The sequence below is a fragment of the Prunus mume genome, linkage group LG2 (genome assembly GCF_029339155.1).
Source record: "Prunus mume cultivar Tortuosa linkage group LG2, ASM2933915v1, whole genome shotgun sequence".
Classification (NCBI taxonomy): Eukaryota; Viridiplantae; Streptophyta; class Magnoliopsida; order Rosales; family Rosaceae; genus Prunus; species Prunus mume.
This window is the reverse complement of record NC_142699.1, coordinates 19,932,617-19,958,647: the sequence shown is the minus strand read 5'-3', so window position 1 is coordinate 19,958,647 and position 26,031 is coordinate 19,932,617. Positions and strand designations below refer to the sequence as shown.

Below are 26,031 nucleotides of genomic sequence, written 5' to 3'. Positions count from 1 at the left end.
CAGATTTGGGATTCCATTTGTTTGTGTTTTATTTCTGCTGGGAAGAGTAATATTATTGTCACTTCTGGAATTCCAGTATGCATCTAAAATCATAATCCTGCTGTTGCTGCTTCAATAGTTGGGTTATTTTTCTTGTTGTTTTTCCACTCTGATAAAAGCTTCAATGTATTCTTCATTGATGGCCAATCAGATGGCCTACTCCTAGTGCAAAGTGTAGCAACCTCAAGTATCAGTTTTATCTCCTCTCGCACGAAACGTTCTTACCAACTTCATTATCATTCTCATTGTAAATACCTCATTGTCATTATTAAATACTCAAGAGAGAAAATGATAAAATGTCTAGCAATTAGCATTAGATCTTGCAGAACGCACTTCCCCCTCTAAGGGAAAAATTTCTCTTATTTTTTATTTTTTCAATTTGGGATGTATTTAAGGATAGTTTGGAAAGATAGCAAGGTTTTTTAAGAAATTGTAAAATTTAAATTAAAAGTTGAGGTGAACTTAGAACATAGGGTGAACTAAGAAAAATGTGAGGTTTAAATAGAAAATCTCATTCCTTTTATAAATAAAGAAATTTTCACTTTCCTTTTATTTTTCTGATAAAACAATACCATCTAGGCTCCAAGGTCAGTACCCTGTAAATTAAATTTGTGACAAAATCAAAGATTACTGTGCACAACGAAAACAGCTGAAGAATTCAAACTCTGGAAAAGTTGCTGAAAGGGGGAGAAGAGGGGGAGGGATTACGGGGATTAATCAACAAACCGCAGTAAAAGGGCACATTTCCTAAACAAAGTTAACCTCTAACGTAAAATCCAAGCAACCTGAGTAGGCTCAATACAAGTTCCTTTGTGTAAAATGAAAATTCTCCAAATGGTAGAACCTACCAAACTCACAGTACAATTTAGTCTAAAACCATAAAATGAAAGGATTACTGCTGGCATCACAGTGTCGACTCAGAATAGAACCAAAAGAAATGAAGCGAAGGCAGGAAACTGCCTCCTTGAACCTACAACCTCATGCCATTATCTTCGCAGACCTCACGTAGAGGCTGTCCACAACCTTGCCGATGTTAGATATGGTTTCCAATGTTGCAGGGTAGATTGCATCCGTCTTGGGATCGTCAAAAATGATGAGGCATCCAGCACCCTGATCTAAAGTCCCTGCAAACTTCTTGTCCAGAATCATCTGAGACAGTTTCTTTTCCACATGATCGATTGGCAGTTCAATGAGTTCTGCGATATGAGCAATCTCCACCCTTGAGAAAGGCTCAATCAACCTGCAGAGATTCTGTTCCAACAGAGTGTCATACAGGGATGAAAGGTGCCTGTGGACAATGGGATCTTCCTCCAGCTGGGCCTTAAAATCCCGAAGAGCAGTTTCAAAGAGCTTTAAAGAGCGCTTCGAGTGAGCATCAGCAACTGCTTTCATAGCATCCAGCTCGGGCCCCACATACTGTAGTCCTGCTTTTGATGAAATTATACCTGCCACGTCATCAGCCTGGCTCACCATGATTTTGCACAGCAACATATACTTGAGGCTAAATACAGCCCGAGGATCTTCAAGAGCATTGAAGGCTTCAAATGCTTCAAAGAAATAACTATAAGCAGTCTTGTAGTCCTTTTCTTCAGCATGAAGAATCCCACTCTGCAAATCGATAGTTCCCTGCTGAGCTGGAGGCACATATATGGAATTGGCTGCTGTTCTTGCAGCTGTGAGTGAAGCCTTGGCTTTAGGGAGATTTCTCAAAGAGAAATGGAGCTTGCTCTCCAACAAATCTATGTCCACAAGGAGAAGCTTGTCATCTAGCCTTCTCACTTCCTTGATCAAGCCTGATAGGAGACTTAGTGCTTCTGAATACTCCTTGCTTTCCATCAAAAGAGATGCAAGCCTGGCCTCCACTCGCTGTCGAAGGAAAGTTCGCTTCTCAGCACGGGTCCACTGCACCATTTCTTTGCAAAGGGAAATCTGAAGATCAGATGTGCCTGGTACTTTAGCTACTGCATCAATAATACTACGAACAATTTTTGCAGTTTTCGCCTTGGGAATCAAGTTAAAGAAAGGCCTCAACTGGGTGAGAAGGTTACGAAGATCCTCTGCTCGATTTTCTTGTCTAAGAAGATCCGTCAGATTTGTGATAGCCTGTTCCTTTATCCGTAGAGCTTCAGAAGAAGAAGATGGGTTTTCAAGAATGCGATAAAGGATAGAAATAGCTTCAGATGGGGCTTTGGCCTCTAAAGCCTGAGCAATCGAATCAGTAGTTGCTGGGAGATATGATGAAGACATTGTCAATGCTTTGAACTATCCAAGTCCTGCAGAAAAAGAACAGACCAAAAGATTAAAATCAAATAATAAAATTGCCTCAGCATCTAAATACAAAGATAAAAAGAGGCATCACTTTGGATCCCAAGCAGTTGCAAGCCTCCTAAAAACTGAGATTTGACCTGCGAATATTCTTATAATATAAAACTGCAAAGGAAGATGTTACTTAAACCTTCTACTGCACTAACTTCTAAAATGATTCCCAAGTCTCTAATATAGACAAAAATGGACAAATAACAAATTTTACTCCCTCCCAAAAGCATTTACCAACATTATGAGCGATCTCCAACGAAGTAACTGATTTGGTACTTTCAGAGAACATTTAATCAGCTTCACCCCAAAATTCATCTAGCTGACCCCAGTTAGGAGAACCCATGAAATTCTGTTCATGCAAGTGAGATCTACATAGCTAGTCTATAACTAAATTCTTCTTCACCTGTTCATTTTTCTCTGTCACTATTTCACATCAAAACTAATGAAAATACAGAGTTAACAGTACAAATATAAATGAGAAAGCATATTTAAACCATGTATGTATGTATGATATATCTTTATCAGCATCAAAAACTGAATTTTGCTTACCATTTTATACTCTACAATATAATTTAATTGGCTAACCAGAAATGGCAATCTGATTTTAAGGTTCAACTTTGTTTAAAGTACCTCATATAATAAAAACAAAATTCAAACCAATAAAAGAAACTTAGACTCGAACACCCATGAATAAACAGCAACAAGAAATTCAAACAAAACCAAGGAGATGAATGTTTGAAAATACTAAAAATCCAGCAATACATCAACATTTGAGCAAAATCGTATGAAAATACAGTAAACACATACTACCCACAGATATAGATGTACAATATAGAAAGTCAAAGGCAAGAAAGCCCTGAAATTCAAGCAGAAAGCAACACATAAACTGAAATAATTTCAAATTGAGAAAAGAAAAAAAAAACCCTAAACTGAAGCATATCCCTAGTTTGAAAAAAGAAAAAATTAAACCTAAATTTAAAGAATTGAAGTAAATGAGATCGCAGGAAGGAGAGGGATGGATAGATACCCGGTTGACCTAGGGAATTGGACGCGCTTGAAGAAAGAGTGAAGAAGATTCACAGAGGACGAGAGGAGGAGGGTCGGTGGTGATGCACAGCGAGAGGCCGATTTGTGAAGTCCCAAGTCTTAAGTAAAGGCTCAGTTTAGCCGTGACGGTCCCTTTATTTTCTCTCCTTTTTTTTTTTTTTTCTTTTTCTGCGGTGTTCCGATTCGCGGTGTAAATTCCTTGATGGACTATCGCTGCACGGGAACAAAACCCCCTCTCCACCAAAATTAATTGCTCTCTTTTAAAAATATCAACAGTTTTTCTTCTTTTCTTGTTTCTAAAGAAAAGCCAGTCCTTGGGCTGGGCTTGCGAATATGAGATTTGATCTTGGGCTGGGCTGGGCTTCGTTTTCTTCTCTTTAGAAGACTCTGTGTGCTTTATTTATTATTTTTTAGAAGATTTTTTTAATTTTAAAAATAAATATTATTATTATGCCAATAATGTAGTAAGAAAGTTTTATTAGGCGTGCTTTATTTAATAGATGGGCTTTAATTTATCTTCTACTCATAAACAATGAAAAGATACATGCCCACAATAAGATATTTTTTTTTAACTTTGAAACATCATCGAATAAACTAAACAAGCAAAATCCAAAGCATAAGAGGGTCTGTAATTACTAATAAGCAGAAGAAAATTTTACCGTTGTAGAAGCTAAACTGAAAAACTCATTAACTTTTCTTCTTAATACAAGTGATAATCTACTTTAAATTAATCTATATTTAATAAAATCATGAGTCGACACAACATGGTAATTAAGATCATGTTCTTGCATTCCTTGATCCCACACGAGCCAGAAAACCAGCTTTAATTTGAGCAACTGATCGCTCAGAACCACACTTCTCGCATTTAAGAGGGAGGAAGACGATTCTTTTTTGAAAGCGTAGTGTCCGGACTTTTACACCCATTGCAATTGACATATTCCTTCGAAATTATTGGGTGCAAATCTTCCCTTGATTGACAACCAACCTTTGTTGCCCGTCAAGTGATCCACTTGTCCCCAGTTCAGTCAGCAAGAAAGTCATGACATGATTCGGCTGCCTATGCATCATCTCGCACTCATCTAAGAAATTCACAAAAACAGTTTTGTTTGTGCCCTCACCAAGTACTTGTGGAGGCCTCAAAACTATCCTACGCCTGTCTCCAGCCAGCTCCAAGTTATTCTCGCGATCACGAAGAATGTTAAACATCCCATCAAGAAGCTCCTCATATGTGTTCCCCTCCCAAGGATGGGATGGAGCCCCAGAATCATCGACGGTATCTTGTATTACAACCTTATTCTTTTTCCTTCTTTTTAGTAGGATCAAAGGGAGCAATATTTGATACCGCCTCGTCCTTCACCTCATTCTGATTGTCATATGCCATGGTGTATGATATTAAAGAAAGTACTCCCTCTTCGGAAGTCTCGAAAAATAAACTTTACCCAATAACTCTACTTTCTTTAATGAATTACATAAAAAGTATTTATAATATTCTAACTCTAAAGTGAAAAGGAATTTAAACTTATTCTAAGAAAGAATTCCGAATCCAAATAAATTAGGAAACATAAATCAAATCTTACTCAAGTCTGAAAAAATAAAAATCCTACTTAAATATAGGAAACTAAAAAATCCTGCTACTCCAAAACTTAAAAAACATGAAATTAGAAAATTGATCACGTGCTATATATACTGACCGTGGAGCCGAAGTCTCAGAAGTTCGGACGTTGGCGGGAATTTTGACTGGTAGTTGGCCCGTTTATGGCTACCGGTCACCGAAATCCCCAAAATCACCCCCGGATTCAAAAATACAAAACACCCTTGTTTTTACCACTATCATGAAAAAAAAATCCCCCAATCCACCCAAACATCGCGAAACGGAAGCTTCCTTTCTTCCGTGAGAAATAAGGAAGAAACACGCAGGGCCATTTCCGGCATTAAAAAAATTCAGAAGCAGCGGACAGGTAGTCCAGTCCTGTCGGTTTAAGCTGCTAAACAGAGCAAAGTCCCCCTCCCCAAAGTACAAAGCTAAATCATTTGAATGCCAGCGGTAGGATCCGAACAGTGATCCAAAGCTCAGAACTTTCTGGGGTTTACTGAAACCGATCAGCAGCTCAAGAAATGCTCGTTTCGGCTCTGTTGACGTCGCTCGGAATAAACTCCGGCCTCTGTGTCCTATTCTTCACGCTCTACTCTATCCTGCGAAAACAGCCCAGCAACTATGAGGTTTACATGCCGAGATTGCTCGCCGAAGGAGAATCCAACACGTCAAGTCTTTTCAACCTCGAACGGCTGATTCCGTCACCCGATTGGGTCAAGACGGCCTGGCAGCTCACCGAGGACGATTTGTTGTCGTCCTCAGGATTGGACGCCGTCGTTTTTATGCGGCTTATCAATTTCAGCCTGAGAGTGTTTTTGTTTGCTGGAGTGATTGGGGTCTTCGTTCTGCTTCCGATCAACTGCTCCGGAAATCAGCTTGAGTACGTTGACTTTACCGATCTGTCGAACAACTCTCTGGACGTGTTTACCATTTCAAATGTGAACAATGGCTCAAGCAAGTGAGTTTTTGCTCCAATTACTGTGAGGTTATTTCAAGCTGTTGATAGAGTTAGCAATTTGGAGCTCATGTTGTTAATTTAATTTCTAATTATAATATCCCTAGATTCTAATAATTCAATAATTAAGTTCCTAAAGTCTGAATTTTAATAAGAAAGATTTACCTAACCTTTGACTTGTGCTAATAAAGACAGGTTTTTCTTTCTTGCATCCCTCATCAGTTAGTTTTCCTTCAATATTATAGCCATGTTAGGTGCAAAAGTTAACTTATTTATGCTGACCTGTTTTACAGGTTATGGATTCACTTTGTTGCTGTGTACCTTGTCACCATCTTTGTCTGCTGTCTACTTTATTATGTAAGTAAAAGCTTGGTGTGTTAAAAACTTTGCTACCTATGCTTGGGAGATTCTGATGACGATGTCACAATTACCAGTTTATGGTGATCTTTGGATACTGAATAATACTGAATAATACTTCATTCTGCAGGAGTATAAATATATTTCTCAGAGAAGGATCGACTATTTTCTTTCATCCAAACCTCAGCCACATCAGTTCACCATCTTAGTTCGTAGCATTCCTGTTTCTGCTGGGAGTGGTGTCAGTGAAAAAGTTGACAGCTTCTTTAGGGAGTATCACCCTTCAACATATCTGTCGCATATTGTTGTTCGTCGAACAAACAAGCTTCAAAGTCTCATTGTAAGCATTTTGTATGATTTCTATCTTCTGCTTTGATGTTTCTAAGTTTTCTGTTTCTCTCAAGGATCCATAGAGTTAAGATACTGAGAAAGATCATGGTTGGATCTTATATTAAATTGCAGTTCATGCTTCAACATGTTTTTCTATGCTATACTTACATTTCTAACAGTAATATGTTTTCCTTATTCTTTAGAATGATGCGAAAAAACTGTATACCAGGCTCATTCACTTGCAATCAGATCCCAACCAGCAAAAGTATAAACATTCCAGTTGTTTTGGGTTGTTTGGACGCAAGGTTAATCTTGTGGATCATTATGAAAAGAAGCTTGAAGACATAGAGGAGAATGTGAGATTGGAGCAATCAGAGGTTTCATTAGCAGGAGAAGTATGTCGTGAACTCAATCTTTCTCTCTCTCCCTCCCACCCCATCTCCCCTCTCTTCCTCATTCCAGAAAAATTGTTATTTTTATCCATTATAGTTTTAATTTTATGGTGTGATTCTTAAATTTCAAGTCAAGTGTTACGTGCAGGTCTTGGTTTATGTATGTATTGTGTTTTTGTCAAATGTATCTAATACAGTAGATTCATCAGTGGTCAAACAAAAAAGTCATTTGGATATGCCTAGGTGAAGCATATCATTAAAGCATATTTAGGCATACAACTATGATAAATTGGGCGACAGGATTTAGAAATCTAAATTCTGTTTCTGTGATTGACCTACTCCTAATCCACCCTTGACTCGGGGACTGCAGGTAGGGGGTAAGAAATTCTTGTGAAATTGTGATAAGTTCTGGCTCCAGGCTCCATGCTCCATGCGGTTACAATCCGTTACCTGCTTGTATTGTTCTGTCATGCTCTTACTGTACAACTTAGGATAATAAGACTCCCTTGTTTACCTGTCATAAAATGTCAAAAAATAAAAGCATTCCACTATCTTTTCCAAATCATCCTCCCATCTAGTAAGTCTTTCATCACTGTCACATTTTAAATGTGAATAAGTGGCAATAGGGGTGAACTCCATGTAAATTGGTCAGTAATGATGGTTCTGAGGGCATGTTATTAATTTGCATTCATTTTTCTAATGTTTAAGGAAGTCCGATCTGCTTTTGTATTCTTCAAGTCTCGATATGGTGCCGCAGTTGCTCTCCACTTGCAACAATCAACCAATCCTACACACTGGGTCACAGAGCAAGCTCCAGAACCTCATGATGTTTACTGGCCCTTCTTTTCGTCATCATTCCTCCGAAGATGGATATCTAAGCTGGTGGTTATACTTGCATGCATTCTCCTAACAGTCTTATTCCTCATTCCAGTTGTAGTTGTCCAAGGTCTTACTAACCTGAACCAATTGGAAGTTTGGTTTCCCTTTCTCACTAGCATTCTAACCATGTGAGTAAATATCATAAACCCCTCTCTCTCTCTCTCTCTCTCTCTCTCTCTCTCTCTCTCAACACACATTATGAATTTAAGCAGCCACTTGCTAGTGACTGCACTTTCATTTTGCACTTCAATCGTTCTGGTTAAGTAAAGTGTCCTTGGTTTTCTCTTTTTCCTGATGAATGTCCAGATGTAAATGCACCAAATTTCAATCCATTAAATGAATACTTCTGCAACATTTGTGGAATACTTGATCTTAGACAAAATGATGAGAAAGCTATATCTACCATAAATATTGTAGAAACTCTGAGGACACTTATCTTTAGCGATCTTTTTAAATGACCTTGTGGTTTTATGCAGTTCAAAAAGTAAATCGTGGTAACTTTTTTACAGTTTTTATCTTTTGGATTGGTTGATGATGTAAGTTCTAACTTTGTTTGTCTTCCTGCAGCACATTTGTTAGTCAAGTCATTACAGGCTACCTCCCCAGTCTTATCCTTCTGTTGTTTCTGAAAATTGTGCCCCCTGTCATGGAGTTCCTTTCATCCATTCAAGGATATATTTCTAACAGTGATATACAAAAGAGTGCGTGTTCAAAAGTACTATGGTTCACAATATGGAACATTTTTTTTGCTACTGTATTTTCTGGCACAGTTTTGTATAAGGTTTCTCTCTTTCTTGACCCCAAGAACATCCCTTCAAGGCTAGGTGTTGCTGTTCCAGCACAGGTGAGAAAATATGTCCTCCATGATATGATTGCACAAAAGTCTTGTCCAATGAATTAATAAACTTTGGAGAATCGGAAACTACATACATGTCATTGTTATGCGTTCTCAACTTATCTAACCTGTAGGCTTTTGTCAATGCATTGTTGAGTGCCAAAATGGTAATATAACTTCCTGCTACTCTGATTGATTTCATAGGGTAATTTGGTACCTTTTTTTATATTACCCATCCATATCTGCAAGTAAAAATATTTTTCCCAGAAATTGTAATTGAATCCTTCTGAGAAGTGATGAGCTAAAATCTTCGACATTTGGTGCTTTTGTTTGGGGCTTGAATATGGGGTATCATGATAAGCTCCAAATGATGTTTGGTATTCAAGTTTTAAGTTCTTTCAGTATGTCTGAGCCTTTGGATCATATTAGAATTTTATCCATCCATCTGGCACACTGTTGCATGTAATAGATCACAGCTGCACATTTCAGGCACACGGCTACAATCAATATTCTCAGACATATTTAGTGTCAGGCACATCTCAGACTGGAAATGTGTTTTAGCAAGATAAATTTGAAACTGAATTAAGTTTCCCTTCAGTTTAGGCATGCAATAAAAATGATGAGTGTACACTTTTACTACCTTATCATTATCATCAGGTTCACTATTTTCATGTTAATAACATCATTTACTATGGGTGTGATGCAGGCTTCTTTTTTCATTGCTTATGTAGTCACATCAGGATGGACGAGTACTTCATCAGAGCTCTTTCGCATATTTCCTTTACTCTGGAGTCTAATAAAAAGACCTTTTACTGACAGTAGAGATACTGAACTTGAAGTTCCAGGAATTCCTTATCATAGTCACACCCCAAGAATTCTTTTCTTTGTACTTCTCGGGATCGCATACTTCTTCCTAGCTCCACTAATTCTGCCTTTCCTCTTGGTGTACCTCTGTCTTGGATACATCATCTATCGCAATCAGGTCAGCAGACTTAACATGTTGATAATTTTTAATTTAAAAATTATCATATGGAAGTATCATTTGTTGAGTGAGATCAGAATTTGTTGGAAGAATTATTAAAGATTGCATTTAGAAGTTATTGTTTGTGATTTCTTGTAACTAGTTAGAGGATTTGATTTGAATGTAGTGTATTGATACTCAGCAAAATTCACTGTGCAGTTCATAAATGTATATGCGCCTCAGTATGAAACTGCAGGGAAGTTTTGGCCGATCGTGCACAATTCGATGATATTTTCTCTGGTACTTATGCATGCTATTGCAGTTGGAATATTTACATTGAAGAAGCTCCCTCTAGCATCAACCTTAGTTTTTCCTCTTCCAGTATTAACACTTCTGTTTAATGAGTACTGCCGGAAACGCTTCCTGCCCAATTTCGTTGCTTACCCTGCTGAGGTATGTTTAAAATCCACATCATTGTTACTCTTTGACACTAAGACTCCCACCTATAAATCTTTTGCCCTGGTGTTCACCTGGTTTATTTTTTGTTTCAGATTTTGATAAGAAAGGACAGGCAAGATGAGAACGATCCTACAATGCCTGAATTTTTGGATGAATTGATCAGCTTCTATCAGGACCCAGCCTTGATGCCTATCCACTATTCTGGGAACAGTGACAGACTTAACAGGCCTCTTTTATCTTCTGTTCATCAAGCAGAGGTTTGAGGTACATTTTTATGTGATATCTTATTCTTTTCCCTGTACAATAGAAGTGTCCTCAAAAGATCACTCTTCCATCCCGATTGATGTGCTTATTCTCCTTGTGTATGCATGCATATCCATCTGTTAATGGGCCTGTACAACCAACCATATGAGCTATTTATAGTTGTGTTCTTGAGATCAATTTTCATAAACTTGTCCCAACTGATTTTCCTTCAATCTGGAACTATCAGCATGCCATGTGGTCTACTAAAGAACGAGCAAAGTAATTAACTAAATGATTGTCAACTTCTTAAGGGTATTTTCTAAGATTTGAAGTGCTGCAATATCCAATGTATGTTCCTTGTGTTTAAAGAATTCACTTGGTAAATCATCATTAGTTACTGTCTTTCTTTGGTCTAAGTCATCATCAGTGTCTGCCTCTTTAGTTTCGAAGATAGTCAAGGGAAGAAGGTCAATGGTCTAGATTTTCATGTCAAGGATCTTCTCAGTCTTCTTCTCATGAGTAGTATGAGCTAAAATTTAGGAAAAAAGAAAATTTTCTCTATCAACTTTAAGATAGATAAATATATCTGATTCTTCCCCTTTATATAGCAGATTGTCAAAAGCTTCTCCTTTTCATTTGCCACATTGCATGAGAGAGAGAGAGAGAGAGAGAGAGAGAGAGAGAGAGAGAGAGAGATGTTTCAGAATGATTCTAATTTGAGTTTTACTATTGTACAGTGATGGATTGGATTCTTTTCAAATTGATTTGAAAAATATGCATATGAATTTCATTGTTCCAAGTTATATTTGAATGAAGCTGGTTCTGTAACCTGTTTCTGCAAATACAGATCAGCTGTGGCCCAAATCTGTCCTTATGACTTCAGCCATCTTTGTAAACATCATATACAACATTAAACATTAAACATTTAATTAAAGAATATAATTAGTTTTCTAATTTGGTCTTAATTTTACTGGTGACTTGTGATTCCAATAACATATTCATTTCTTCTCACATGCATATATATACTACTAAACTCCATAATTGACACCACTGAATTGGTCTTCATGCCGCCCACTGATTGGTGTTTCATGATTATCTTTGACTGCAATATGTTCGTTAATCATTGTTTAATTAATTTGTTTTTGAATGGAATGCTCACTTTAACAAATTCGAACTCTTATTAGTCAAAAGTAATAACTTTATCATTCCCGATGATTTCTTTATTTATCAAAATAATTTTTTATGATGTCAAAGGCAGACATCAAAGCAAAACAATGGATGGAGATGAAAGTGAGTCTTGAGATCCTATTTCATCTCGAGAACTTATAATATTCATCTGTATTGGAGTGCTGGTAAAAACATGAAAACTAGTATTATATTTCTAAGTTTAATAAGAATCCAAATTTTTAACCACTAGCTAAGAGAATCTTGTGTGACTCTAGGATTTCGCAATAATGAGGGCATAAATTATAAATATAGCAGGCACGAAAACAATGGATGAGTTGGACCCTTAGCATAGCGGCGCGTGATGCTAGCACAATATATATATATATATAAAATTTTAAATCAATGCTAGCACAATTGTAAACTCCACAGTAAATTAAACACATATCAACGTCGATGGACAAGTTCCTGTGCCCGCATGTTTCTTCTTTAGTTTTGTGACATGTGGCATACAACTCAACAGGAGTTTAACTATGCTAACTCTCTTTTAGTATTTTTTTTTCTTTAATTAAAACAATTAAAACAATTAAAATATATTATGTTTGAATACACGTTTGATAAAAACACTGTAGGCAGTTTCATCTTCCAACCCCTACATCTTCTCTGCACTGCAAAATTCAGCCACTTCATCTTCTCTGCTCCACGAAACTCAACCCTGCATATGGTTTGTTTTTCAGCCATATGCTGGAGGTACGCTTCAACCAAAATGAAGGAAAATAGGATCAAATTAAAAGGCAGGATGGGAATTAACTTCTGATGAACCAAAATGTTGGAGGTATGCTTCATCCAAATCAACCTTCTTCCTTCTCTTTTTCTGGAAAAAAAAGTATTGAAACCAAATGAATTGCATAATGGGTATATAATTATCGCAAATTAATCGTTTAAAAGCTTCTTGTGCAATGGCTCCAACACCAGCAACCAAAAAAGGGGAAAAATTATGAAGTAGAGCCTGACTTCTCTCACGAACCAGTGGTCAACGAGTGAAATATATGCAGGGGCTGAGTTTTGGTAATTATATACCCATTACACCATTCATTTGAAAATTATATACACAAGATGAAGCGGCTGAGTTTTGCTTACGATGCTAAAAAACCAGAAGAAAAAAAAACGTGAAGAGCAGAGCGTGCTTACCTGATGAACTATCAGCCGACAGGCAAACTAGAAAAACAAACAATATGCAGGGGTTGAGTTTTGTAGAGCGTAGAAGATGAAGTGGTTAAGTTTTGTAGTGCAGAGAAGATGTAGGGGTTGAAGTGTAGCATAGAAGATGAAGCAGCTTGCAAAATGTTTTTGTCAAACGTGTTTTCTAATATAATATGTTTTAATTGTTTTAATTAAAGAAAAAAAAAATGCTAAAAGAGAGAGAGTTAATAGAGTTAAACTTCTGTTAAGTTGTGTACCACATGTCACAAAATTAAAGAGGAAACATGGGGGCACAGGAACTTTGATAACAGGAAAACTGGACTCGTTCTACCTTACCACGTCAGGTAAATTCACTCCCCCTCTCCCCTCCTCCCGAACAAAGTAATGTTGCATCTTATATCTCTCATCTACTTTTTATGAAATACAAAAATTAATATAAAAGATAAAAATTAATCATATGATAGTAGTTTGTGTACAATTGCATTGCTTAATCCCTTGGAGGGACTAACTTTTTCCATGAGACAAATAAAATGGATAGGCAACATGCCACCTAGGTTGTTATAGTACAATTTTGCTTACTTCCTTTGCATGTTCCCTTAGAGATGCAAATTATAAATATAACAAGCACGAAAACAATGGATGAGAGGGGACCCTTAGCATAGCGGCGGCACGATGCTAGCACAATTGTTGATGATTGTAAACTCCGCGATAAATTAAACACATATCAATGTCTATGATAGCGGCGGCATGATGCTAGCATAATTGTTGATGATTGTAAATTCCAAGATAAATTAAACACATATCAACATCTATGATAGCGTCGCGACAAGTCCTACCAAGTAACCAATGGAAATTCAAACTTCAAAGGCATTAGTAGTTTCAGTTAATCATGTTTTTCTCTGGGTATAAGAGCCATATTCAACAGTAAAAAAGCACAAACGACAGGTTCGATCAGATTGATTCAACCGTATATTCTTGTTGCTTTAATTGCCTTCCATTGTTGCAGTGGGAGGATTTGATCTTTTGTCACCATTCTGTTTTACCCTGTTTCTTGGTTGTATCCAATTTGGATTTGCATTTTCCTCTTCTTGGTTTCGTTTTCTTCCTTTTGTTTTCCATTTTATCATCATGCACATCCAGAATATGCCCCGGCCACAGGGACACCCTCGAGACATGGACAGCTTATGAGGGAATTTGTAGAAATGTGCACATGTTTCCAAAACCAGTTTTGTTTTGGGTTAATCCATTCTCTGTTAAAAACATAACTTTCAAGGATATGATAGTTGGAATTCCAGCCCAAAATAAAAAGGAAATGAATTGGAAAAGATGGGGTCTTTTCACTTGGCAATAATGAAGAAAGTAAAGGATGGAAAAAAGAAATAAAAGAAGCTAAAGATGAGAGAAAGCCACAACGGCTTTTTCCAGGGTTTGCTGGTGACTGAAAGTCTTGGGATTTTGCCAATGGGTTCCCACCACACCGGTGGTGGCTTCCCCTTCTTCCATGGCACCCCAGTTCGAACCCGTTGGACTTCAATGTAACCAAAAAAAGAGTCTTGAGATTTTGCACCAAATTATCATGAACTGCCCAGTTTTAAAATGTTGGGCTCAACTTTCTTTTTTCGTCTAGGTAAGGTAGGTAATTGTACACAGTACACTCAAAAGATTAATTGTCAATATCCATATTGAGCAAACTAAAGCAATGGACATTATATGTTCCGAAAAATAAAGAATAAAAGAAAGGAAAGAGAAACAGTGGACACAATGGATGGAAATGATATGGTCCAAATATTGAAAACAAGTTAAATATGTAGAGGCTCCACACTAATCATATTGTCCCATCACCACATTCCAACAATGTTTATCCTTAAAATTCAAAGAACCCCACCTTCCCAAGTGCATGAATGGCCCCTTTCTCATCAATTTGCCACTAATCATGTTCACAAAAGATGGGGCAAAAGGAGGGCCGGAAGTAGTAACAAAAGTGAAATACAAAAGGAAAAATATCAAAAGGCTGAATATTTTTCTATATATATATATAATATTGGAAAGGATTCTCTAAATTTGAATTTTTATTGTGTCAATAAAAAAACAAATTTAATATAGAAATTAAACCCTATGTGATGAACAACCTTCACGAAGGGGTGCTGCCGGTTTCAAATGCTGACTTATCCCACCAAAATTATGTATTTTGGTCTCCATTACTTTTTCAACCTTAATTAATATTTTCAGGTCCCATAAAATGGTTCCAAAAGATCCAAAATGTCCGTATTCAAAGACAATGATGCATTAAAATAAAGGTGGGGAGGATAAAAAGGCAGTCAAATATTATGAATTGTAAATTTGTAGTGTGGAATGAACAAGTACAAGATATGAATTAATAAAAGTCTAAAAGATGAGAGTACCTAATCACTATCAGAAGCAATTAAATTTTATTTAAAAGACCAAGCCTTTCCCTCCTCATTTTGACCCGCAAGCATTTTCAAGGAACAAGTCCAAGAAAGAACCTACTTGTTTTTGACAGATGGTCAATGGACCAGAAAGGGTGTTTTGTTTTGAATAAGTTGGTTTCTCTAGTTTTACTCTTACCCAAATACATTGATTAGGCGTTTTACCTTTCTTTAAGGCATCAGTCCACTTTTCCCTTCAAACTATACTCACCAGAATCCAACCTTCTTCAGAGCTCGACATAAAGAACCTTGGGATTTTGGAACTAAAACCCAACTCTCTCTCTCTCTCTCTCTCTCTCTCTCTCTCTCTCTCTGTGCAATAACTACAGCTTCTGCTGAGGCATCTTCCCACTGATATCACAAACAGAACCCATCTCTCTCTCTGTCTCGCTCTGTCTCTCTCTCACATGCTCAAAACCTCTCTTGTTTTCTCATTCTTGTTTTTTCACTCAATCAAGTTATGGAAGGGACCGAAGAATCCAATGGTAACAAGAAATGCCACACCAAAACCAGAAGCCTAAGGGGCGGAGCCAACCCTCAGAAGCATCACCATCAGCATCAACTAATACAGTACTCAAACCAGTTTGGTTTCTGCACCCAGAATCAGTACCAGAGATATTACTACCCAGCCCTTCTTCCACTCCCTCCTCCAATACCTCTGCAACTAGCTTTAACTCCACCTCTGCCGCAAAACTACAACTTCAGATCAAAAACCCATTTGCAGAAACCTTCATGCAGGCTCAATAATGCTCCTTTTGCCGCCTCTTCAGAAACCCAAGTGTCCACCGCCACAATTTCACCATGTAAGTATCAAAGCCCTCTGCTTTTTGCTATTTCCCCTTTCTTTGCATGTTTGTTCTTTGGAAGTGCAACTGTGTATGCAATGATTTCTATTTTGTTTTCTGTTTTTGTGAGGATATGTTTCTTTATTCATTGAGGTTATCAGGAGGACACACTCACCAAAAGCGTAGGCTGAAAAATGGATATGATTTTTCTTTTTCTTTTTCCAAGTTTTGCTTTTGCTTTCAGTTTTACACATTTGGTTCTTGTCCATTCAATGGCGACTTTCTGATATAGAACTGGATAGATATAGTTATCTGCAATGAGAAGAAAATTGCTAAAATTGATGTTTGTTGCCAGTTCTACCATCTACTGTTGATTTAGGCTTAAAATTCCTCAATTTCTGACAATCTTATGATTAACCTTGTTCTCTGTTAAAAATCAGCAGCTTCAGAGGGGTTCCAAGAGCAAACCAGTTCACCTTTCAAGGGAGAAGATGTAAGGAAGTTGACTTGTGCAAGAACAGGAAAAGCAATAGTGACTGCAAGGAGACCAGACTCTGGTGGTGTAGAAGGAACTGTTATCTCTCTCTTAGCTAACCATTTTCTTGTCCAATTTGATTCATCAGAACGAATTTTCCATTATAATGTTGACATCTCGCCTAATTCCTCCAAGGAAGTTGCTCGAATGATCAAACAAAAACTGGTAGAGGATAACTCAGCTTTGCTCTCTGGTGCTATTCCAGCTTATGATGGCCGCAAGAATCTTTACAGCCCGGTTGAATTCAAAAGTGATAGACTTGAATTCTATATAAGCCTCCCCATCCCCACAAGCAAGCCAAGCTTGCCATTTGGAGTATTCAGTGGTTTTCAGGAGAAGCATCAACAACTTAAACTATTTCGTATAAATATTAAACTGGTGTCAAAGATTGATGGGAGGGAATTGAGTAGTTACCTGAGCAAGGAAGGGGATGACTGGAAGCCTCTTCCTCAGGATTATCTCCATGCCTTGGATGTCGTTTTGAGGGAGGCCCCATTGGAGAAGTGTATACCTGTGGGAAGATCACTTTATTCAAGTTCAATGGGAGGAACTAAAGATATTGGAGGAGGAGCTGTGGGATTGAGAGGGTTCTTTCAAAGCCTTCGACCAACCCAACAAGGACTAGCTCTCAATGTAGATTTCTCTGTGACTGCTTTCCATGAAAGCGTTGGAGTGATCTCATACTTGCAGAAGCGTCTTGAGTTTCTTCGAGACCTTTCTCAAAGGAAGACAAGGGGTTTAACTGAAAAAGAAAGGAAAGAAGTGGAGAGGGCTTTAAAGAACATCAGGGTCTTTGTTTGCCACAGAGAAACTGTTCAGAGATACCGGGTTTTTGGCTTAACCGAGGAAGCCACTGAAAATCTTTGGTTTGCAGATAGGGATGGGAAGAATTTGAGGCTGGTGACTTACTTCAAGGATCACTATAACTATGATATACAATTCAGGAATTTGCCATGTTTGCAGATTAGTAGGAGTAAACCATGTTATCTTCCAATGGAGCTATGTATGATCTGTGAAGGCCAGAAGTTTCTTGGGAAGCTGTCAGATGATCAGACTGCAAGGATACTTAAAATGGGCTGCCAACGACCAAAAGAACGAAAAGCCATTATAGATGCAGTCATGAGAGGTCCTGTTGGACCAACAAGGTAATTTTCCAACTTCTAAAAAAGTTCTGATGGAAATTTGTTGTGAATTGCCTTGAAGGTTGAGTAATACTATCGTAGTTTCTGTTCTTGAAAGTGTCCCAATTTGCTCTGTAATTAACTTTAGATGTTCATTTGTTTCTGTTTCTGTACAGTGGCATTCAGGAAAGAGAATTCAAACTCCATGTTTCAAGAGAAATGACGCGATTGAAAGGAAGAGTTCTTCAACCTCCAAAGCTAAAGCTTGGAGATGGTGGACATGTAAGAGACCTAATTCCCTCTCGTCATGATCGCCAGTGGAATCTTCTGGGCAGCCATGTGTTTGAAGGTACTCGAATCGAGAGGTGGGCATTGATTAGTTTTGGTGGAACCCCTGATCAGAAGAACAGCATTCCAAAATTCGTACACCAGCTATCTCAAAGATGTGAACAGTTGGGCATCTTTCTCAATAAAAACACAATTATTAGTCCCCAATTTGAACCATCCCAAGTCCTTAACAATGTGTCTCTTTTAGAATCTAAGCTTAAACGAATCCAAAGAGCTGCATCAAACAATCTCCAGCTGCTTATATGTGTAATGGAAAGAAAGCACAAAGGCTATGCAGACCTCAAGCGAATTGCGGATACAAGTGTTGGGGTTTTAAGCCAATGCTGCTTGTACTCAAACCTTGACAAGTTGGGTTCACAGTTTTTGGCAAATCTGGCTCTCAAGATCAATGCAAAAGTTGGGGGATGCACAGTTTCTTTGTACAATTCCTTGCCATCTCAAATCCCTCGGCTACTTCAAACTGATGAGCCAGTGATCTTTATGGGTGCAGATGTGACTCATCCGCACCCACTCGATGATTTTAGTCCTTCTGTTGCTGCTGTGGTTGGTAGCATGAATTGGCCAGCAGCAAACAAGTACGTTTCAAGAATGAGGTCTCAGACACATAGACAAGAAATCATCCAGGATCTTGGTACAATGACAGAAGAATTGTTGGATGAGTTTTACCAGGAAGTCGGCAAGCTCCCGAAGAGAATAGTTTTCTTCAGAGACGGGGTAAGTGAAACGCAATTTTATAAAGTGCTTCAAGAGGAGTTGCAAGCCATTAAAGGTGCATGCTCAAAATTTCCTGGTTATGCACCTCCTATAACATTTGCGGTGGTTCAGAAGAGGCATCACACAAGGTTGTTTCCTTTCAAAATTGATCCATCTTCCAGGCAGAACCAGTTACTGGACGAAAACATTCCCCCGGGAACTGTTGTGGATACTGTGATCACTCATCCAAAAGAGTTTGACTTCTATCTTTGTAGCCATTGGGGTGTTAAGGGAACAAGCAGGCCAACCCATTACCACATATTGTGGGATGAAAACCAGTTCACTTCAGATGAACTACAGAAACTGGTTAACATTCTGTGCTACACATATGTAAGGTGCACCAAGCCAGTTTCTCTGGTGCCTCCGGCTTACTATGCTCACTTGGCTGCATATAGAGGTAGGCTTTACCTTGAGAGATCAGAGTCCACAGCTTACACCAGAAGCGGTTGCACACTCTCCCGAGCTGGCCCTCCAAAGGAAATGGAACTACCAAAACTTAGTGAGAATGTAAGGAAACTCATGTTTTACTGCTAAATTTTAATTCCTTTAACCTCCTTGCATGGCAGTTAATTCATTGGTTTATATAGGAAGGCCACATAGATTATGTTAGTCCTATGTAACAGAACACAAGCTGATCAATTGCCTATGCTACTTCCCAATTATGATTAATTTGCAGGCCCTCATTTGACACTGTCAAAGTTTGATGAAACATAACTCATGCACCCAACAAACACATTATATTTAAACAATATAACTTAACTACAACAATTATTACATTTTGTATCATTAATTAGTTTATTGCTGGGAAGACAGAAAAGATGAAAGGTAGGATCCACTGGCACTCTTCACCTGTGACATTGACTTTTTCAGTGTAATTATATGTAGACATAGCTATTTACCATGCATGCAAGTATGCAAGGGCAAGAAGAATAGAAGGGGAAAAGCAAAATACTTGAACAAAAGAAAAGATGCATTTTTTATGTGGCCCCCAATAGATGGTACACACTCACCTCACGTCACCACTCACTGAAAATCTGAAACGATGCCAGCCCAATTGAGCGAAGAATACAGAGACAGACAGAGCCTAGCTCAGACAGAGAGAGAGAGAGAGAGAGAGATGTAGAGGAGGGAGAGAGAAAACAAAAGCCTAGAAAGGATGGGATTTGAAGTAAAGGCAGTCCAAGTCTGACTTTGGACTTCCCCTTTTGTCTCTTCAGCTTTGCAAGGCCTTTTTCCCACCATTAATTTCTCCATTGCTTTTTTCCCCTCCCTTTGTGTCTCTCTCTTGCATCAGTCCTTCTTCAGAGACAAATACTTTAAAGTACTGCACGGCCACGAGAAGATACAGAAAGACTGAGACACAACGTGGGTTTTGGCAGGGTGTGGCAGGGGCCAATGTACCTCTACTCTCTCTACCTCTCTAGTGTCCATAGATAGATGGAAGATGTCATATGTATCACTTGTCCCCACTTTTCAACTTAACCAAGTTCTCTGTTGGCATGCACAAAATGAGCATCTTTGAGTCATTGTAGTGAAGTGCTGTAGAAAATCCATACTTTTCTTAGCCAAAAATACTTTTTTTAAGTGTCTAGAGAAAATATGTGAGATTAAATCCTGGAAAATAAATCACAAACAAATACGAAAAACAGATGAAAGATGTTGCTTAAAGTTGTTATCTTCGTGATGGGATATGTCTACAGGCGAAAAAGATGTAGCCTTTGGGTAATAGAGTGTAGGATTACTGATGTCGGTGATGCAACCTTTTTTATTTTGATTCTTTCCTTTTACCCAAAGTTGCAGGCTATTGACTAGTGAGGTGACAAGAAAAGGCATCTCCATTTATTTTTTTGGGCACAACCAGACTAATTTTTTCAGGCGGCATCCAGAGCCAGCTCAAGTCTCTGACCGTTTTAAATGGAACGAATACTTTTTTCACCCTTGATGTGATTGCTTAAAGATTGTGAAAACTGTAACCCAAAAAACCAAAAACTTCTGAATGTGATACTGGTTTTGTGTGTTTCTAATTTTCTATTCATTACGGCAATAATCTTGAACTCAAGTGCGGCCCACTGTAGATATCCACATGCAAAAATTCTCTATATTAATATATGACTAACGGTTAAAAAATAAAACCTCACTGAAGACCCTCACTGCAGAATCACACTATCCATAGATCATTTGAAGGTACATAAACCCTTTGGATTGCAAAGTTGGGGTGTTTGTGCTGTTGACATGGGTTGGGCCAACTTTGAAAATTGCTGGATACCGTGTGTAATGTAATGGAGTAAAAAATGACGTGAATTGAAGCCCAAGGAAAATTCTCTCCTCATTGAAACATGCTATGGTTTGATAAGGTAGCATAAGCATCATCTTTTTTACATTAGTTGATGGTCAAGCATTTCTAACAGTCTTTGATTTACTTGCAAGTCATAAGACAGAGAAGTATAAGTTGTTGATGTCAAAAAATTCGCTCTGGGGCATGTTTCTCTGCTGGAAGTTGGAGTAATTCTCGGATCCCTTCGCATACCTGAAAGCAACGTGTAAGATTGTTGTTTTCATAACCCAGAAACCTAAAAGAGTAATACACTTGTTCAACTACATCAAGATACAGCACTTTCTGTAGCATAGTTGCGTAATCTACAAAGAATTTGTATACTCAAAAGCTCAGAAAGAGGGAGAAAAAAAAAGGCAAAAGTTATCTAATGTCTGCGCCTTCTAGTTTCTATCTTGGAGGCAAATAATATTTGAGTTATTAGGAACACCTATAGTTATTAAGATTTTATCCAGTTACGGTAGTTGTTTTAATTAAATAAACTGATTATCCTATTCTATAAAAAGTTATGTTGCACGTTGTTATGTTCTACCAAGTCTTTAGGAGAAGCAGTTTGTTAGTAGTGTCAGTAATGGATTAAGTTAGTGGAGTCATGTCCTTGAATTTAGCATAGTCTAGAGATGTAATGTTCTATTTAAGTTCAACATTATCAATATACAACTAAGCTTTCCAGCACCTCTCCTCACCGGTGTTTGAATTAGAGTTAAAATCTACAACAGCAGTATGAAGGCAGAGAAAATATCCTTCCAAAATAAGATAATTTGATGAGTGTTAAACAATTTCCACTTCTGCAACCCTTGTCAACATTTAAAAAAATGCAATAATCAAATAGAAAGCATCAATGGAAGTGAACATACCAGCTTTATCTGGGCTTTGATTGATGCGATAAGGTTAGTATACTCTTCAATTTGCCTACAGAGAGGAATTTGATACATTAAGTTTGAGCAATACTTGAAAATAGAAGATTGAAGGTACCAAAACAGGGCAGAGGGAGAATTTGAACAAATCTTGTAGGATAACTCCCAAAAATCTAGTAGATTTCAACGAGTTCGATTATGTTTCTATCCTCTATAAGACATCCTACTATAATAAAATCTTCCAAGAAAACCGACTTCGAAAAATTATAAACAAAAGCTTGTACCTGGCTATCTTTTCTTCTCTTTGAGATATGTAATTTAAAGCTTCAGACCAGGTGAACTCCACATGAAATCCTAGTCCAATGTCTACAAAAATGCGTCGTGTATCCGGCCTGCAGATATGCAGAAGAAAGAACAGGTAAGACACCATTGATATCAAAGATGAAACAAAACCAGGATTAATAGCAATTCCAACACAACTGTAAACAGAAAATTGTAACATGTAACAACTCTAATACAAAAGTCCATTGCATGATTCTGTAATTAGCCCCATGCACCAGTGACTAAGAGCAACAAAGTGAACAATACATAGAGTACCATAAAAGAAGTTCAATGAAGAGTGAGTGCACACCAAAGGGAAAAAAATCTGAAGACTTACACATCAGCGTGCATATAGACTTCAGAGCCAAGGTTAACCAAAGTCCTAAGACTGGTTACACTGTTTTTCTCCAAATTCTCAATGTTGTTCCGCAAATCCGAGCTAACAAAAGTCAAGTAAACACCTTTAACAAGCAAAGATCATCAAACGGGGTTGCAAAATCCACCGCATTCGATATTCCAATTGATCCATTAGGTCAAATTAATCAAAATTAAAAAGGGGAATATAAGGAAAAGCGAAAAGGATACAAAACTTTTTGTTGCTCAAACACCTTGTCCCTGCAAAACAAGAAACAGAAAAAAGCTATCAAAATAAGCTACAACTTCAAGGTACCAGTTCTTCAAGAAATTTGAAAAGCAACTAAGAAACCCTAACGGAGCATGAGAGCAAACTCAAGCTTATGCATTTACTGCTCTGCTCGAGCTGGGTAATGCTCACAAAACAAAACCCTAGGAAAACGGCTTTCAGGAAAGCAGAGGTCGGAGGTGTATTAAAACGGTACCGTTGAGCAATGGCGCGAACAAGGTCTGGTTTGAGGCGTCCATCCACGAATTCCTCGTATTTCTGTATTTTGTGTTGAAGGTGACTCTCCATGAGTCCCAAGTCAAAATTCACGAATATTTCCGCGATTGTGTTTTTCTTTTTCTTCTTATTTATTTTATATTTCCGTTTTTGTCTTAATCTCAGCCGTCGGTGTTACTGCCTTTTTCCAACGACGTCGTATTACATCTTAAAAAACGCTAGGAGCGAGTAGCAATTCTCGTGGACCCAATTTTCAAATTTATTTTTTTTTCGTTCGGCCCAATTTGAATGGGCTTACTGGCTTACCGGGGCAATGGCCCAATTATGTCTTCTGGGCTCAAATCACAGAGAGAGAGAGAGAGAGAGAGAGAGAGGGGGTGGAATTTAAAGGAAATAAAAAAGTCAATAAATAAATTTTGATAAGTGGCGTGACTACACGTATTAATGACACTAGTTGAATTGAACTATGGATTTGTAAATTCATTTTTGAAGCAAATTGACACCTTCACATCAGTTCTTTGCAATTACCAGACCTTCAGATACCCTCTCATTCTTCATCCTCCCTTCTATCTCCCTCAAGAAGTCAAAGTTTGCACTCATATGAAGCATATGTCAACTAGCTGAAATGCACTTAGAGGTTACCGCCTGCCATGAACCCTTGTCTTGAAAGTTCTACCAAGGCACAAGTTTGCACTGTTTGATCAGGTGGTACCACGAACCGGCAATGAAATCCTAATTTTTCATATAGCAGCTCCCATCTTCAAAATTATTGAATAAAAAAGGTTGTGCTGGTGGTACATATGGTGTCATTGAATACCAACTGATTCAGAAGAAAAGTTTATGGTTTCCAAAATTGAATGAGACTCGCTGTCTAAAGATGTTTCCATCTTAAAAGATCTGCAGCTGAAGTAGAAAACAGCACTCATCATGGAGTCGATGAGCACCACGAACGAATACATGATCACCAAAAGAGGCCCTTCCCATATGCGAGAAGACCCATCTCCGTAGCTCAACGTCTTCACTCTGTGCTCAAACAGCCCCTCAACAAATGCCATTCCGATTGTTGATCCAAGAAATATCAAAAGACCCACCTGAGTCTGGCCCTTGATTAAAACCCCAGACTGAACCAATGCCTCTGGTCCTGAGACATCCTCCAACACAGAGATCACAATAGCAATGTTGCAAATAATAATAGCATTGGCAAAAATAACCGAGAAGATGAGGCCAACCACCATTGCAGCATATACAATATGAGGAGGTGACAACCCAAATATGGAACATGTATTGCACACAGCAAGAAGAAGAATCAAAAACAAGATGAGGCAACCCACAACCACCATACACATCCACACATACGTCGAAAGAAGCCGTCTCCATATTTTGCACATAATTAAGTAAAACTGGGATACATCAAACTTCTTCAGGGAGTAACTACAATACACAGAGTAAACCACGGCGGCTTTCGACAACAAAGACAATGTGATGTACAGAGGAAAGCACATAGTGGATGAGATAGCCATCTCAGCAAACCTCTGGCAAGAATGACTGATAAAATCCCTCAAAGGGAGGCCACTGGACTTGGCAATTAACAACATCCTAATGGTTAGTCTCTTTACAAGTGACTGATCAACTAGCAAATTCGACAAAAGCAAGGCAGACAAAGGGCAAATTAGCAAGGCGGCAATGGCCAAAAAGCCCCACGAATTGTACCGGAGAATTCTCACAGTTTCCCTCAAAATCTCCAGAGCATTCATTGAATGGAACCTATGATCGTTACCAGGAGGTTCTAACTCAAATCTCAACAAATGGGTTTCTTCGGATCCCTCTTTCTTTGAATGATCCAATCTCATTCTTGGGGAATTGTCAGTATAAGCTTCCATTTCTCTTTGTTTCTTGAATCAATCTCTCATACCAATTCAACAAATTATGACACCTACATATTATATGTATATATATGTGATGAGAATGAAAGATCTAACAGAGCTAGATTTAACTCTAGAGTGATAGCTGAGAAGGCAGATTTACATGGAAAAGCTTTAACAGCAGTATAGGTGATGTACAAAAGCGAGAATCAGATCTGGGCAGTAACGAAATTGAGACGGTGCAGTACCTTCAAAGCTGGAACCCACATTAGGGACGATGATCCAGAGGCGTTTCGCGAAGCTTCTGCGTGGGATTGGAGGAAGAAGAAGAAGGCGTTGAGAGAAGCTCTGACTCTCATGGAGATATGGAAGGTCTCTTTCTTTGTGTCTGTTTGTGAAATGTGCGAGGCGTGTGGCTTTTGGGCTTCTTCTGCGCGTCGGTGTGTTTAACTTGGTCGGGCTTTTATATCGGACGGTGTGGAGCTGCCAGCTCAATACCCGACGTCTCTAAAACGGTGACTTGTCCATTAATTTAGTTTAATTTTTTTACACAAAAGTAGTTTATTTATTAAGTAATATCTTATTTAATTATTTTAATTAGCAATTATGTTTTACTTATTATATATTTTAATTAATTTCTTAAATTACTTAATAAATCGTAATTAATTATATTTAATTCTTGTAAATTATTTTGTGGACTTTAAAATTAGTTTTATTTTTTGAAATCATTTTAAAAATAGTTTAGGGCATGTTTGATAACAATTTCAATTTTTGTTTTTTGTTTTAATTTTTTATGCTAGAGTAAGAAAAAGAGGAAGTGATAATAAGAGTGGATATGAGATTGAGAGGGAATGTGAGATGGGAAGATCCGGAGATGGGGGGAGGAATAACAAAAGTGAAAATAAAAATTAAAAATTGAAATATATTTGAAATTCTTTTCACTTTCAAGTTTTTGTTTTCACTTTTATTACTCCTCCCTTCCATCCTCCCTTCTCATCCTTTCTCTCCATCTCACTTTCATTTTCCTTTATACTCTA

At 37.9% G+C, this 26,031-nt stretch overlaps 5 protein-coding genes and 1 pseudogene across 12 annotated transcripts; 2 read left to right on the top strand and 4 right to left on the bottom strand.

Moving 5' to 3' along the window:
- Positions 1-752: 752 nt before the first annotated feature.
- On the bottom strand, positions 753-3,542 carry ATS9 (non-ATPase subunit 9). Of its 2 annotated transcripts, XM_089045098.1 has the most exons (3): positions 3,383-3,482; positions 2,399-2,444; positions 753-2,312 (listed from the first exon to the last, which is right to left on the bottom strand). In XM_089045098.1, exon 3 carries the CDS (start codon positions 2,284-2,286, stop codon positions 1,018-1,020), a length of 1,269 nt encoding a protein of 422 aa, XP_088901224.1. In that variant the 5' UTR covers positions 2,287-2,312; positions 2,399-2,444; positions 3,383-3,482; the 3' UTR covers positions 753-1,017. The 2 variants fall into 2 exon arrangements, with proteins under 2 accessions (XP_088901224.1, XP_008221569.2); XM_008223347.2 differs by lacking the exon at positions 2,399-2,444 and having other exon boundaries at positions 3,383-3,542.
- A 514-nt stretch (positions 3,543-4,056) lies between these two features.
- Positions 4,057-5,082, bottom strand: LOC107880281 (eukaryotic translation initiation factor 2 subunit beta pseudogene; annotated as a pseudogene).
- A 159-nt stretch (positions 5,083-5,241) lies between these two features.
- LOC103321532 (Early-responsive to dehydration stress protein (ERD4)) lies at positions 5,242-12,639 on the top strand. 5 transcript variants are annotated; one of them, XR_016124006.1, is made up of 11 exons: positions 5,242-5,954; positions 6,245-6,308; positions 6,439-6,648; positions 6,842-7,033; positions 7,739-8,037; positions 8,477-8,753; positions 9,451-9,726; positions 9,925-10,158; positions 10,257-10,428; positions 12,309-12,406; positions 12,547-12,639. XR_016124006.1 is itself a non-coding variant. In XM_016792106.2 (10 exons), exons 1-9 carry the CDS (start codon positions 5,518-5,520, stop codon positions 10,425-10,427), a joined length of 2,160 nt encoding a protein of 719 aa, XP_016647592.1. In that variant the 5' UTR covers positions 5,242-5,517; the 3' UTR covers position 10,428; positions 12,309-12,639. The 5 variants fall into 5 exon arrangements, 4 of the variants coding, with proteins under 4 accessions (XP_016647592.1, XP_088901811.1, XP_008221567.1 ...); XM_016792106.2 differs by having other exon boundaries at positions 12,309-12,639; XM_089045685.1 differs by having other exon boundaries at positions 12,204-12,639.
- Positions 12,640-15,390: 2,751 nt separating this feature from the next.
- AGO7 (Argonaute family protein) lies at positions 15,391-19,432 on the top strand. Of its 2 annotated transcripts, none has more exons than XM_016792104.2 (3): positions 15,391-16,024; positions 16,447-17,686; positions 17,839-19,432. In XM_016792104.2, the coding sequence occupies exons 1-3, from the start codon at positions 15,682-15,684 to the stop codon at positions 19,295-19,297; spliced, it is 3,042 nt and encodes a 1,013-aa protein (XP_016647590.2). In that variant the 5' UTR covers positions 15,391-15,681; the 3' UTR covers positions 19,298-19,432. The 2 variants fall into 2 exon arrangements, with proteins under 2 accessions (XP_016647590.2, XP_008221565.2); XM_008223343.3 differs by having other exon boundaries at positions 15,392-16,024; positions 16,450-17,686.
- Positions 19,433-21,064: 1,632 nt separating this feature from the next.
- LOC103321530 (Prefoldin chaperone subunit family protein) lies at positions 21,065-23,398 on the bottom strand. Its single transcript, XM_089046841.1, has 6 exons — positions 23,113-23,398; positions 22,859-22,888; positions 22,611-22,712; positions 22,237-22,344; positions 21,953-22,007; positions 21,065-21,290 (listed from the first exon to the last, which is right to left on the bottom strand). The coding sequence occupies exons 1-6, from the start codon at positions 23,202-23,204 to the stop codon at positions 21,222-21,224; spliced, it is 456 nt and encodes a 151-aa protein (XP_088902967.1). The 5' UTR covers positions 23,205-23,398; the 3' UTR covers positions 21,065-21,221.
- Positions 23,399-23,515: 117 nt separating this feature from the next.
- LOC103321528 (Son of sevenless protein) lies at positions 23,516-25,422 on the bottom strand. Of its 2 annotated transcripts, none has more exons than XM_089046840.1 (2): positions 25,158-25,422; positions 23,516-25,065 (listed from the first exon to the last, which is right to left on the bottom strand). In XM_089046840.1, exon 2 carries the CDS (start codon positions 25,010-25,012, stop codon positions 23,939-23,941), a length of 1,074 nt encoding a protein of 357 aa, XP_088902966.1. In that variant the 5' UTR covers positions 25,013-25,065; positions 25,158-25,422; the 3' UTR covers positions 23,516-23,938. The 2 variants fall into 2 exon arrangements, with proteins under 2 accessions (XP_088902966.1, XP_008221563.2); XM_008223341.3 differs by having other exon boundaries at positions 25,243-25,422.
- Between the last annotated feature and the right edge of the window lie 609 nt (positions 25,423-26,031).

What these genes read in the sequence shown, in the direction of transcription:
- AGO7 (XM_016792104.2), top strand. Translation starts at nt 15,682, where the DNA reads ATGGAAGGGACCGAAGAATCCAATGGTAACAAGAAATGCCACACCAAA. An exon ending in CACCGCCACAATTTCACCAT is followed by an intron (nt 16,025 to 16,446) that starts GTAAGTATCAAA and finishes GTTAAAAATCAG; the next exon opens with CAGCTTCAGAGGGGTTCCAA. An exon ending in GGTCCTGTTGGACCAACAAG is followed by an intron (nt 17,687 to 17,838) that starts GTAATTTTCCAA and finishes GTTTCTGTACAG; the next exon opens with TGGCATTCAGGAAAGAGAAT.
- LOC103321528 (XM_089046840.1), bottom strand. Translation starts at nt 25,012, where the DNA reads ATGGAAGCTTATACTGACAATTCCCCAAGAATGAGATTGGATCATTCA.
- ATS9 (XM_008223347.2), bottom strand. Translation starts at nt 2,286, where the DNA reads ATGTCTTCATCATATCTCCCAGCAACTACTGATTCGATTGCTCAGGCT.
- LOC103321532 (XM_016792106.2), top strand. Translation starts at nt 5,518, where the DNA reads ATGCTCGTTTCGGCTCTGTTGACGTCGCTCGGAATAAACTCCGGCCTC. An exon ending in ACAAGCTTCAAAGTCTCATT is followed by an intron (nt 6,649 to 6,841) that starts GTAAGCATTTTG and finishes CTTATTCTTTAG; the next exon opens with AATGATGCGAAAAAACTGTA. An exon ending in GTGTTGCTGTTCCAGCACAG is followed by an intron (nt 8,754 to 9,450) that starts GTGAGAAAATAT and finishes GGTGTGATGCAG; the next exon opens with GCTTCTTTTTTCATTGCTTA.
- LOC103321530 (XM_089046841.1), bottom strand. Translation starts at nt 23,204, where the DNA reads ATGGAGAGTCACCTTCAACACAAAATACAGAAATACGAGGAATTCGTG. An exon ending in GTCTATATGCACGCTGATGT is followed by an intron (nt 22,345 to 22,610) that starts GTAAGTCTTCAG and finishes GCATATCTGCAG; the next exon opens with GCCGGATACACGACGCATTT. An exon ending in AGAGAAGAAAAGATAGCCAG is followed by an intron (nt 22,008 to 22,236) that starts GTACAAGCTTTT and finishes TCCTCTCTGTAG; the next exon opens with GCAAATTGAAGAGTATACTA.